At 42.7% G+C, this 11,294-nt stretch overlaps 1 protein-coding gene across 3 annotated transcripts in view; it reads right to left on the bottom strand.

Moving 5' to 3' along the window:
- Positions 1-11,294, bottom strand: part of plcd1a (phospholipase C, delta 1a) — a 28,258-nt gene that overhangs the window by 13,404 nt on the left and 3,560 nt on the right. For 2 of the 3 annotated variants that reach the window (XM_079181286.1, XM_079181285.1), the window contains exons 3-15: positions 7,531-7,759; positions 7,246-7,375; positions 6,911-7,139; positions 6,617-6,818; positions 6,393-6,537; positions 6,131-6,283; positions 4,525-4,674; positions 4,286-4,442; positions 4,078-4,194; positions 3,795-3,973; positions 3,123-3,258; positions 2,873-3,022; positions 1,820-2,711 (exon numbers count right to left, since the gene is read on the bottom strand). In XM_079181286.1, coding sequence (XP_079037412.1) covers positions 2,620-2,711; positions 2,873-3,022; positions 3,123-3,258; positions 3,795-3,973; positions 4,078-4,194; positions 4,286-4,442; positions 4,525-4,674; positions 6,131-6,283; positions 6,393-6,537; positions 6,617-6,818; positions 6,911-7,139; positions 7,246-7,375; positions 7,531-7,759 — 2,069 coding nt within the window. In that variant the 3' untranslated portion in view covers positions 1,820-2,619. Of the gene's footprint in view, positions 1-1,819; positions 2,712-2,872; positions 3,023-3,122; positions 3,259-3,794; positions 3,974-4,077; positions 4,195-4,285; positions 4,443-4,524; positions 4,675-6,130; positions 6,284-6,392; positions 6,538-6,616; positions 6,819-6,910; positions 7,140-7,245; positions 7,376-7,530; positions 7,760-11,294 lie in introns of those variants that run through there. The other variant, XR_013767544.1, reaches the window with a different exon arrangement.

The following is an 11,294-nucleotide window of genomic DNA, read 5'->3' as shown; positions in this document are numbered from 1 at the left end:
AGAGTGACTTGAAGAAAAAAGCAGGACTTTTCTGACAAACATGCACCGTTGGATTTACAGGGAAACAATGTCAAACCGGTCTCACTTTTATTCAGACAACTTCTTTGTAAAAACTAACTAAAGAAGCATTTTGGCTGTTAGCTGAAAGACAAGATCGGTCCTTGATCATTTCACCTGATTTTAGTTTTTTTGCTGACTGTTTTCCACCATGAACCAAGTTAAAGTGATTAAAGATGCTAGAATTAGCTTATTAACCCTCCTGTCATGTTCGTTTCTCCCCCCTTACTTTAGTGTTCCCGGTCAAATTTGACCGGTCTGTTTTCACTGCTCTTACATTAACACAAAAATCATTCATCATCACCAAATTTTATTTTACACCCTTTTCAAGCTGTAAACAATGTCTCAGACTAGTGGTTTACATGAATAACTGCTGTGAATATACAAAGAACAGACACTGAAAATGTGTCGCCAACTTAATTGAAGCTGTTGTAAGGACATTGTTGACCGGAATATAGGCCTCCCTGACTCCGCATCCCACAGACTTTTTCTAGCCTCATTGTTTGACCGATATACTCCTGCTAGAATCAACAGACCCATGTAGGCTTGGAGGTCTACCTGGTCCAATGCTCTCCACGTGTACTCAAACACACGCCTCCCCTCCAGGTTTGTCATGTCCAGTATAATACCCTCAATGGACTCTGGTAAAAAGAGTTGGAAGCTGGACTTGAAGTCGTCCACACGAGATGTTGCATATCGTGTTGGCCCTGGCGTCATCCCTATTATGTTTTCAACTCTCGCTCTGCCTCCTCTGTCCTGGGAGGATGAATACCCGAGCAAGTTGCCACCCTTGGACTGGAATGTCACCTCAGGTGCCTGTTCCTCTGGAGCTACTTCTTCGCCATCTGTTGACTGTTGTCAGTCTCATAATAGTCCGGATCGAAATCAGGATCAATGTTGCCTTCAATTTCTGAGACATCTTCCTCTATCTCCGGTTCAATCTCCTCTTTATCTGGTTCAAAAATGAGATCCAGAGCCTCTCTGACAGAAAATCGCCTCATCACTCATTGTGCTCACAGAGTAAAATGAGAGCAAGGCACAAATACTGGTTTATTTAGGGGGAAAGTGAGAAGATATGAAACATTGTTTAGTCTGGAAGGTGTGGTTCACGTGGGGGGATGGGAGATGGGCTCCCATAACAAACACCTGATTTTTTTGTTTGAAGTTTGAAATGTGAAACTGTGTATATGGGGCTGTGAACAGGTGTTTACACCAGTGCGTGTGTGTGTGTGTGTGTGTGTGTGTGTGTGTGTGTGTGTGTGTGTATGGGAGAGGGGTGGTTGTGGGTGTGTATGGGGCTGTTTTCCATCTGATGAATGGACATAATCTAGTGTTTCCCATTCATTTCCTATGGCGGTCACTTTTGACCGGGAACACCATGGGTGTTACAAAGTTGACTAAACCACTAAAAATTCAATGAAAGTGTTGATCAGCAATTTGATATGTTCAAATGCCTAGTGTGGAGGATATCATGAGGCCTTGAGGTAATCAGATGTAAAACACAATATTTATGATTGATTAAAGTTGTAAATCGGTCAGATTTGACCCGAACACGACAGGAGGGTATGATTCTGAATAAATACAAAATCAAGGACACAATTTACACTTAAATTAAGATTATTTGCAATTGTTGTGCTTTATATTTATCCATATTTTTCAATGTTTTATGCTAATTGTTCCATGATCTGATTTTCCTCAAGATATTATTGTCGTTAGTTGAATCACTTCATGATGAATAAACACACAAAAGCTTGAATGAGGGACTCTGCTGGTTTTATTTGAGAGCTAGTGCAAATTCATACAAGAGAAAAGACAAGTATGATTGAAAATATTAGTTTCACATGAAATACTTGATAAGATGAATGAATGCTCAATATGTTAAAAGCAGATTTGTGTATGATACAGTTCACTTCGTGATATGCTCATAATGTTATAGTCAAAAATAAGTTTTAAGTCTTTTAAAGAATTAAAACATTGACAAACATTGTGCAGACACACATGTGTCTCTCTCAATGGGCAAAACATTTGAGTTTTGGTATCATACTGTTTATTCTGTCGCTCCAGTGACCAACATCATAACTGAACTAAACTTAAATCAAGGCAGAGTCACTAAAACAGTTCAGTGCTCGTTGTGTTTCTTGACAAATACATTGTTTCCATGAGCATGATTTGTATGATCCTGAAGGGATATAAAGCCTCAAGACATCTATAAGAAATAAAATACTATTCAGAAAAACTGAATTATATACACCTTAATCCTCTAATTATCGTACCCCCCCCCCTCCCCCAATATGGCAAATACATTTGAATGACTTTCTTTAAATACTTTCCCACACTACTCTTTCATTTACTTCTCCATTCACTCTGAGCTCTCAACCATACTTCTTTTTAAAAAAAAGCTAAAATTACACAATGACCGGAAAGTGTTACGCATAAAACGGTGAGTCAGGACCTGACAAACTTGAACTTAAATTATATTTAGCATTAAAACTGGACAAATTCCTTAAAATAGTTCCTTAAAAAAATGCTGTTGCTGACATGAAGGTTCATCCAAACGCGATCCTACTGGGCGTCTATGAGCATGAGATGCACAAAGAGTCCGGCCGAGCAGATGACGTCACCTCTCTTGGTGAGCAGCGGGACGTGGCGATACCCTGGAAAAAAGGAAGTGAGTTTTAGCTTCGTCAGCAAATCAGTGTAAGAAACACTTCATACATTATATGAAACACGAAAAAAAGTCATATGCTTTACATCTTGCTATTGTCTAAGAAATAGTTGTGATAGTTCAAACTCTGTTTACGCTGGACTCTCTTACCGTTCTGTACGCTGGTGAGCGGTAGACAGTACTGCCCGATGAGATCATTCGAGGACGTTGAGTCATAGTCCTCCACCACAAACCGCAGCACGGCCAGCTCTGGGACGTGGATGTCAAACGTGAAACTCTCATTCCACATTGGGTTGAACCCTGCAGGGAGGAATTATTTTTTCAGTTTGTGACATTTGCTCAGAGGGAAAACTGAACAATGCAGTGTGTGTCCATATCTGTGTATGTGGGTTACGCTCACCATTGTTATCGATGTAGTGTGTCTCCTTGCTGGCGTTGTCCACCGGGACGCCGTAGATCTCCACTCTCACCAGAGGGTCAACGATGGATTTCTGTTTGTCCTTGTTGATTTTAGGTAACTGCTGAGCTGAGATCACCTTTTGTATCGAGAAACAAAACGCAAATATGTAACAATACAAATATTAAGAGAGAGAAAAAAGAAACGGAAGTGAGGAAAGCAAATGCGTAAAGTCTGGCGGGCACACACACGCAGCGCTTTCTATTTTCCATCCCAACTCATCTGGACATTCCAATACACGAAAATTATCAAAACAATGTGTCCATCTGGAATGAAGCTAACTGGTGAGCAAGATTGGTGTGAAAATGGTCGACAAACTGCTTTGGTTCACGTATGTATCATAACAACGACTTGTATATCCGCTGTCTAGGTCTTCCTGTTTCCCTTTTCGAATGGCGAATGCAGACCACCGTTACCTGCTGGTACGGAGAGTTCTTTCCTCTCACGCAGCCACAAAACGTACACGCTAGATAGTTGTAGGCTGTGATCTTTGCAGTGTGGTCAAATGCAACACAGGCGACGTGAGACAACACAACAGTCGGCCTTTGTCGCCGCTAGTTCTTTGATGTCCCTTTGGTGTGAACTCTTAAGGGTTAAACTGTAAAAAACTCTCACCATCACGTTAAAGGTCTTCTTCTTTAGCCAGGGCCCTTTGGAAAGTGTGCTGGGGTCAAATTGAGAGGACGGGCTTCTCTGAAATTCTGGTTTCAGGATGTAGCCACAAGCACCGTTTGGCAGAAACCGACCCTGGTTTATGTGCATCTCCTTGGAGGGAGTCTGGAAGTTCAACGCCACTAAAAACCAAATCAGAGAGAGAAGGGAGTGAAACCTTAACTATTAACTGTACCACTTAAAATGCTAATGAATGGATTTCTGCATATAGTAAAGGGTAGCGTACCTATCTGGCAGCCAACGTTCCACATGGGCACTGGGTTATAGTTGGAGGAGTCAGTTCTGGAGCCAGCAGGGTAGATCCTACTGAGTTTGTCCATGTTGTGATGGATGTAGGGAGTCGCTACGAGAACACATTGAAACAGTTCTCATACTGTGCTCATGAGAAATCATCCTGGAACATGTCAGTTAGGTTAGTAAGTTGTGATGTTTACCTGAAGTCTCAGCCAGTTTGAAAGCTTTACTCTCCTTGAATGAGGACATCTCATAGAAGGCCTGCATTTCCTTGGCGTGTTCAAAGCCATTAAAATGGACACTCTTGCAGTAGATGACCATGTTTGAGAGCTCTTTGGCAAGTTTGATTTTTGATTTCTAAAAGGAGACAGGATAGCGGCTCAGTTTCATTGAAGTAAACACATTTATTTTTGAAAAGTATTACTAACACTTGACGCACCTTTGATTTGGCTTTCTGTCCGTCCTCCTTACAATCTGCAGCCTCATCCTCCTCAGACACGGTGCCTTCCTCTATGATGCTGTTATTGTTGAGGGCAGCATCCAGTTTCTTCAATCGCTTCCCCTTGATGAGGAACTTTCCCTTCAGTTCCTACACAAAAAACGACAAAATGTGTGTTTATGTGTTGTTATTCAATTTATAAACATAATGTGCCACTCAATAGCTAAATGTAGGGAAGCATATTCTTGTCTTTCAATGGAAAAAAACATGTTAATGTTGGCTGCTTTTCAAGCCCTCTCAGCAGCCAATGACAGAGAGGAAAATGCTGTGTAATGCATCATTATAATTTCCTCGCAAGCTCACAATGCCACAGGCATTCATCCAATGGGTGCTACATTTGAACAGGGCTTTGGGGATGTCACTGAAAAAGGATTTGACGTGCTAATTTTGCCCTCCTCTCTTTGTGTCACCTCTAGTGCTTGTCACGGTTTAGGCGTTGCCTCCTTTGTGTCTCTGTCTCTGTGTCTCTGTCTCTGTAGCTCCGCCCCTGGTCTCCTCCCGGCTCCTGCCTGTGTCTCTGTGTCTGTTTCCTGATTTTCCTCATTCACTACACCTGTGCCCAATCACCTGCCCCTGGGTTTTCCCTCTGTCAACCCCTCTTATATAAACTCCCCTGCTTCCCTGTTGTTTTGTCGGATCGTTTAATTGCTTCCCTGTGTGTGCGCGCGCCGTGTACCAGGTTTGTTCCCGCCACGTCCCACTGTTTGGACTTTGCCTTTTTGGACCTTGCCTGTTGGAACTTTGCTGTTTATTTTCAGTCTGTATTTTTCGCGCTCCCTGTTGGAGTTGTTTTTGGTTCCTGTTTTTGTCCACCTTTGTGCCAGTAAATTAACCTTGCCTTCCACCTCGTCTCCAGTGTCTGCGCTTGAGTCTTTGCTCTACCCCTGCACCACATCCCATGACAGTGCTGAGGACTTTTTCAATGCATCCATCATAGATGTTTATTATTTAAGACATAATAAGGGCTAAAGGAAGAAAGATTTAGGGGGGAAATTACAGTGAACAATACGTTTGTAGCAGAAAAAACTACATTGATATAATGCTTGATTAATGACATGCACACCTAGACGAACTCTAAAAACTAGCCCATGTTCACATACAAATGAAACTCCTTTGCCACAAAGAGCACTCGGTATAGTGCAGATCTCGGCCAGGTGTGGCTCCTCTTCCCTCCCAAACAAAGAAGAGTTGAATCTCACTCAGTGGTCGTTCCCGGCTCCATTACAGTCAAGATGGCGGCAAAGATAACAAAAACTGGTATTTTTTTAATCTCGTTTTGTGACTAATTTTATTGCATCATAATTTATCGGGTATAGAATGAATCTGCAGATAGTCCGGTTCAAAACCACACCAAACTTTTCTGTGGATGTCAGTTTTTGACTCACGCCCCAAATTGTGGCCAGGAACAGACTCGGTAAAGCTTGTTTTTAGCCTCGCCGATTGCTGGAAATGCCTCTTGCAGCTCTTACCGGCCAGTTCAGAGGAGTCAGTCAATGACGGTATAAATGTTTCATGAAAAGGAATCAGTGAGCTGAGATTTACACACCTCAGGTGAGGGGAAGTCGGTGGGCATGGTGTTGCCCAGAGGCTTTGTGACCAAAGCATCAGACAGGATGGAGATCATGTAATGGGCCATGAGCTTCTGTTGGTCCACGGTGCAGTGGTTCTCCAGGGACAGGATCACTGGGTAGTCAGATGTCTGGAGAAACGAAGGAAACAACCATTCAGTGGAGGTGAAGCTCTCCATAACTGTCCGTATGAGAAGAACAGGGATGGATTTGAAATGCAATCACCGTTATGTAACATACTTTGAAGGCGAAGTCTTTGATAGCTTTAATGACGTCTCTAAAGAGCACTTTGGACGTGAGTGTGTATCCGTGGTAAATGACAGGCTCGCCGTTAGCCCCGTCCCAACAGTCCAGCTCCACACAGCGACAGCTCTTCATCAGTGCTCTGCAGGGAAAGAACACCTTCATGAAAACGTTTCCCCTTCAGTTAATGTTACATAGAGTATGTCGGTAAAAGTAGTTACTTTATGTAGGCTTCTGTGCTGCTGGGTCCTTTGAGTTGGTCTGACATCAGGTATGTGTTGTGTGAGGAGGAGACGTAGTAATGGTTGAGGGGCTGGTGCATGTCCTGATACACCGGTTTGTGGGCCGGGTTGAAGATGGAGCCCTCCTCATGGTGCATGTACATCAGGAAGCCGTCTTTGGACATGCACTTCTTCTGCTTTGCTGGTGGACAGAGGACAGACAGACCCGGTGAATATCATGCGATATGTGGATTGTGACCGTGTGTCTCTCAATACTTGTATAAAACTCCTTACCTGTCTCATCCACCTCGTGTTTATCAATCAGCTTGAGAGCATCCTCCATGGACACCTCCTCCCTCTGCTCATTCAACAGGAAGTTGAGCAGGTCTCTGGAGCTCATCTGACCCTCTGTTTTAGCGTAGTTTCCGTAAATCTCATCTATCTCTTCGCGGTATGTCAGCACGTCGTAGAAGTGCTTGATCTCTGAGCCCTCCAGGGAGCCGGAATCGGACTTGTCACATTTCTGTGACACGATGAAACACATACAAGATTTTAAGTTTGGCGAACTATGCATTTTTCATGGATAACATTTCAAGATCTGCAGGATGCAACGGCTTGTTGCGTCTCACCTTGAAAATTTCCGCAGCGTAAGTGTCGTCCACTTCGATGTTGACTTGTCTCAGGAAGTGCTTCAGCTCCTTCAGGGTCATCTTGTTGTCATCATTCTTGTCTGCTTTCCGCATGCAGTTGATGATCCAACTGACATTTAGATTTAAGAATTATATTTGAACTAATTAAGAACAAAACAACAAATCTGGCACAGCAAAAAGGCACTTATATACTCCCAGGAGTTCCATTTGGGAAACACATTTGCAAACACATTCTTCACTAAAAGACCCAGAAGCCAAGGATACTGCTCACTCTTCTGCTGCCGGCTGAGGTTGAGCATGTTGCTCATGATCTTGTCCAGGCCGTTGACCCACTGTTTCGCCTCCTCCCCGTTGGCTGCCATCAAGTCCAGATTTTTCTTGTGGCCCTTGAAGATGATGGAGAAGCACTGGTCTTCAACACTGCTGTGGGTGTGTTTATTAAGCCCCTCAGACTGACGGCCCTTGCGCACTGAATCAATGTCATCGATGGAGACTGTTTGGAGGGAGGAAGGGCTTCGTTAGAGATTTCCCTCAAAACACTAGAATTCCACCAGAAAGAGTCTTAAACAAGTATAAACAGTACTTTCACATGCTATAAGTTAAGTTTGACATGCAACATCCTCCTGGAGTCAAGTCTCTATCTGTAATAATAATACAAGTAATAATATGTTTTACAAACTAATTCACTCCATAGTGGAAACTCCTAGTCTGGATTACTCGTTTGTCTTTCCCAAAAATGTAATATATTTCAATTTAAACTAGATAACATTCATATTACATTATGTACATTATTGAGAAACGATCACTTGCATTGTTTTTTAATTTGGAAAAGGCCGAAACGTCCACAATGTAATGGTTTTCCTTTAATTTAGCCGTTATCAGTAGAGAACAACTGTTTCTCACTTGAATTTTTTTTTTTATTTTTCTATTGATTACCAATTCTGTCATCAGCAGTGGTAATAATTGTTAATAGCTTCTATACAGTAGTTTTCCGTGTGATAACTGGGAACAACCACGACCTCGCTGGAAGTCACTTGGCCCTTTTAAAGCAAACCTTGAAGATCCGCCCTTCGACAAGTCGGTATCTTGTGGCAGCAGACTTTTTGTCCTGGTGTACACAGACAACACAGAGCGCCACAAACTGCTTTTCCATCTTATCTACAGGAAGGCTTTTGTTTCTGTGTGGTAGCTCGCGTCTGTGGCCTTCACTCACGAGCCTCAACAGTTGAATATTTACACATCTGGCAAACACACAGCAACATTAGCAGTCATTTGTGTTGCCATGTTTTTAGCCCCCTACGACCAATACTCACTCTCCTAGCTGTGTTTTATTCTGAATCAGCTCCTGAGGGGAATATCTCGGTCTTTAGCTTCTAAACGCAGCACTACGTTCACTATATCAGCCAGATGCTGACTTTGTCTGTCTGCTGTAAAGTTGTGGGCTATTAACCCAAAACTGAAAGAGCTGAAAGACACAAAGAGCGACCCCTTTCCCATCACATTACATTATTTAATTTACTATAGAAATATTGATTTGAGCAGTTTTATAAGTCAAACAACTTTATGTAGTCTGGAACAACTGAGAAGATGAGTGCATGAGTGCATGTCATGTAAACATGTTACATAACAACATTAGGTTGAGCTTGAATCTTGTTTACCAAAAACTGAACTAAGCAATTTTTTTAGATTAAGAGCCCTCAGAGACGGTCTAACAGATGGCCGCTCAGACATTTTGTTGTTGTCTGCTGAACATTTGGATTCTTTGGCAACACAAACACATTCCATGGAGATTTGATGACTGCATTTAACGTTCGATGCAGTACGGCCTCACTTGATCTTCTCGCCTCACACACTGGCAACACGTGGGCAACACATAAAATGTTGTGATCGACATATATTGTATTAAACGGCCACACAAAGAGAACATTTACTGAAGGTCTCTGCACACAAAGCCTGTTTTCACCCATACTTTTGGCGGGGGGTCCTGCTCTGTTGTTGAGCAGCTTAATGTACGGAAGAGCATGCACGGCCGCGGATGATGTAATCACGCTAAATGGCAACAACCGCCCTGGTAACAAAACACCACAAGCTTAGCTAAGAGGCCATATGTTGAAGCTGGGTTACAATCACAGTGTCTCCACCCTTTACATCCTAAAGGATGGGGAGTCTAGTGAAGAGCGGCCATTGTTCCTGAGAGAATCAGAGACTATTTAGGGGCAGGATGAATCTGAAGGTCAGACTACTTGGAGAGAAAAACTCCGACAGTGAGGGGGCGGTGTGGAGAAACACACCCTACGCTTGGTGGTTTACACTCAGCTGACTGCCGGATGAACAAAATACCTTGGAGGCACTCACCAGAAGGGTAGTGTTTGTTTAATCAGCGCTTGCAGATTATGCCCACAAAAACAGACCACTGTAGATTAGTTTAGGGTTGTGAATTTGGCAAATTATCAGAGAATCCAATCTTTCCACAATGTCCACGTCATGTCATCCGTGTCCCGCCCGGCATTGCTTGAATACCAGATGAAATTGAATACAATGAGATTATTGTGCAAGTTCAAAGTTCCTGCGGCTGTTTTCAAAACTCTTTTCTTCAAAGAGAAGACAGCATTTAGCAGGGATGAGGGTGTTTGTTGTTAGTCTGCCATGTCCGTGTGTGAATGTAAGCTTACGATGGCGTATGTATTAAATCAGCATGTTGTTCTCTTCTGAAAAGGCCCAATTCATGGCAACGTCAAGTCTGGATGCTAATAATAATATGGTGATTCTGGATTAAAATCACAAGTATTTACTTATTGCTAAACACGAAAGTATAATTTGATTAGGTCATCCACTGCAGGCATAATACACAGCAAGTGGCGGCGTCTGTGGTGTGATCAAGTGAAGCGGTGTGGTTCCTTCACAACAACAACACTACTTCTTGCAGAAGGTGGTTTTCTCGTAAATTTGTGAGTTTTTTCTCTGAAATTTACAAATTTAATCTTGGCAATTCTAAGTTTTTACTCTGAATATTACTCCCCCACCCCGGCTCTTTGATTTTTTATCCCTTTTTTTATACCTACAATAGTCCTGATACGCTGTCGTATAAGTCCGACCTTAAGGTTCCCATTCAGCTTGGGGTCGAGATTGGAAATTAAGAAACTGAAAATGACATGCAAAACAATAACCGCCTACATACCAAATCTGTTAAGACTTGTTTGAATATGAACCCATGAATATTGTTCTGATGTGATAAGTTTGCAAATATTATCAATACCTTTATCTCTGTGCCAAATAGCAGACTGACAGTAATATGAGGGAGTTGTATCTTGAGAAATGTGTTATATTTATCCACCTCATGTGATCCTGACAGTGTGTACGTGCCTGTGTATCTGTTTGTGAATGCTATCGAGGCAAATGGCAGTCAAAGAGCGTGGGAAAAAGAGAACAGGAGCTTTTTACAGTCTATTGGGACTAATGAGAAGTGACTCAGAGTGGAGGGCATTTATCTCACTCAGTGGATGGTTTACAGCCACTTCATAGAAATGTGTCCGCAGCAATGAAACAACTTCTGCTCTGGTGAAGCAGCAGAAGAATCTCTTGGTTAAAAACAATACGTGCTTTAGAGTTGATCGGTAATTGCGGGCAGCTCGAGCCCACAGGAAAGCAATAAAACATGCACGCTTATTTCCGTAAACAAGGAAATGCCTGTGACTTCGAGGCCCGTCTCTCAGCTAGTTTGGTCATGTTAAATATCAGCTTTGACACATGACCGTTCACACGACCGTATCGATCGATAACACCTCTGTGTCTGTAAGTGGAAGATTAGACGCACTGCTCTGTCTTTCGGTGTTTGTTCAAGGCTCAGGCTCGGGACAGAGGTTATCAGGTCTGGTGGCAGCAGCCGCCGCCGGGATTGGAGAGAGATCAGAGAGGCCCAGAGGACGCATCCATACATTCACACCCCGACAGTGGCTTACTACACCAGAAATCAGAGGGAAATAATCTCTCTCACACACATGGACAAACACTAGTATTTTCCAGTCTGT

This window comes from Pholis gunnellus, assembly GCF_910591455.1.
Source record: "Pholis gunnellus genome assembly, chromosome: 20".
Taxonomy (NCBI): Eukaryota; Metazoa; Chordata; class Actinopteri; order Perciformes; family Pholidae; genus Pholis; species Pholis gunnellus.
This window is presented reverse-complemented; position numbering and strand designations above follow the sequence as displayed.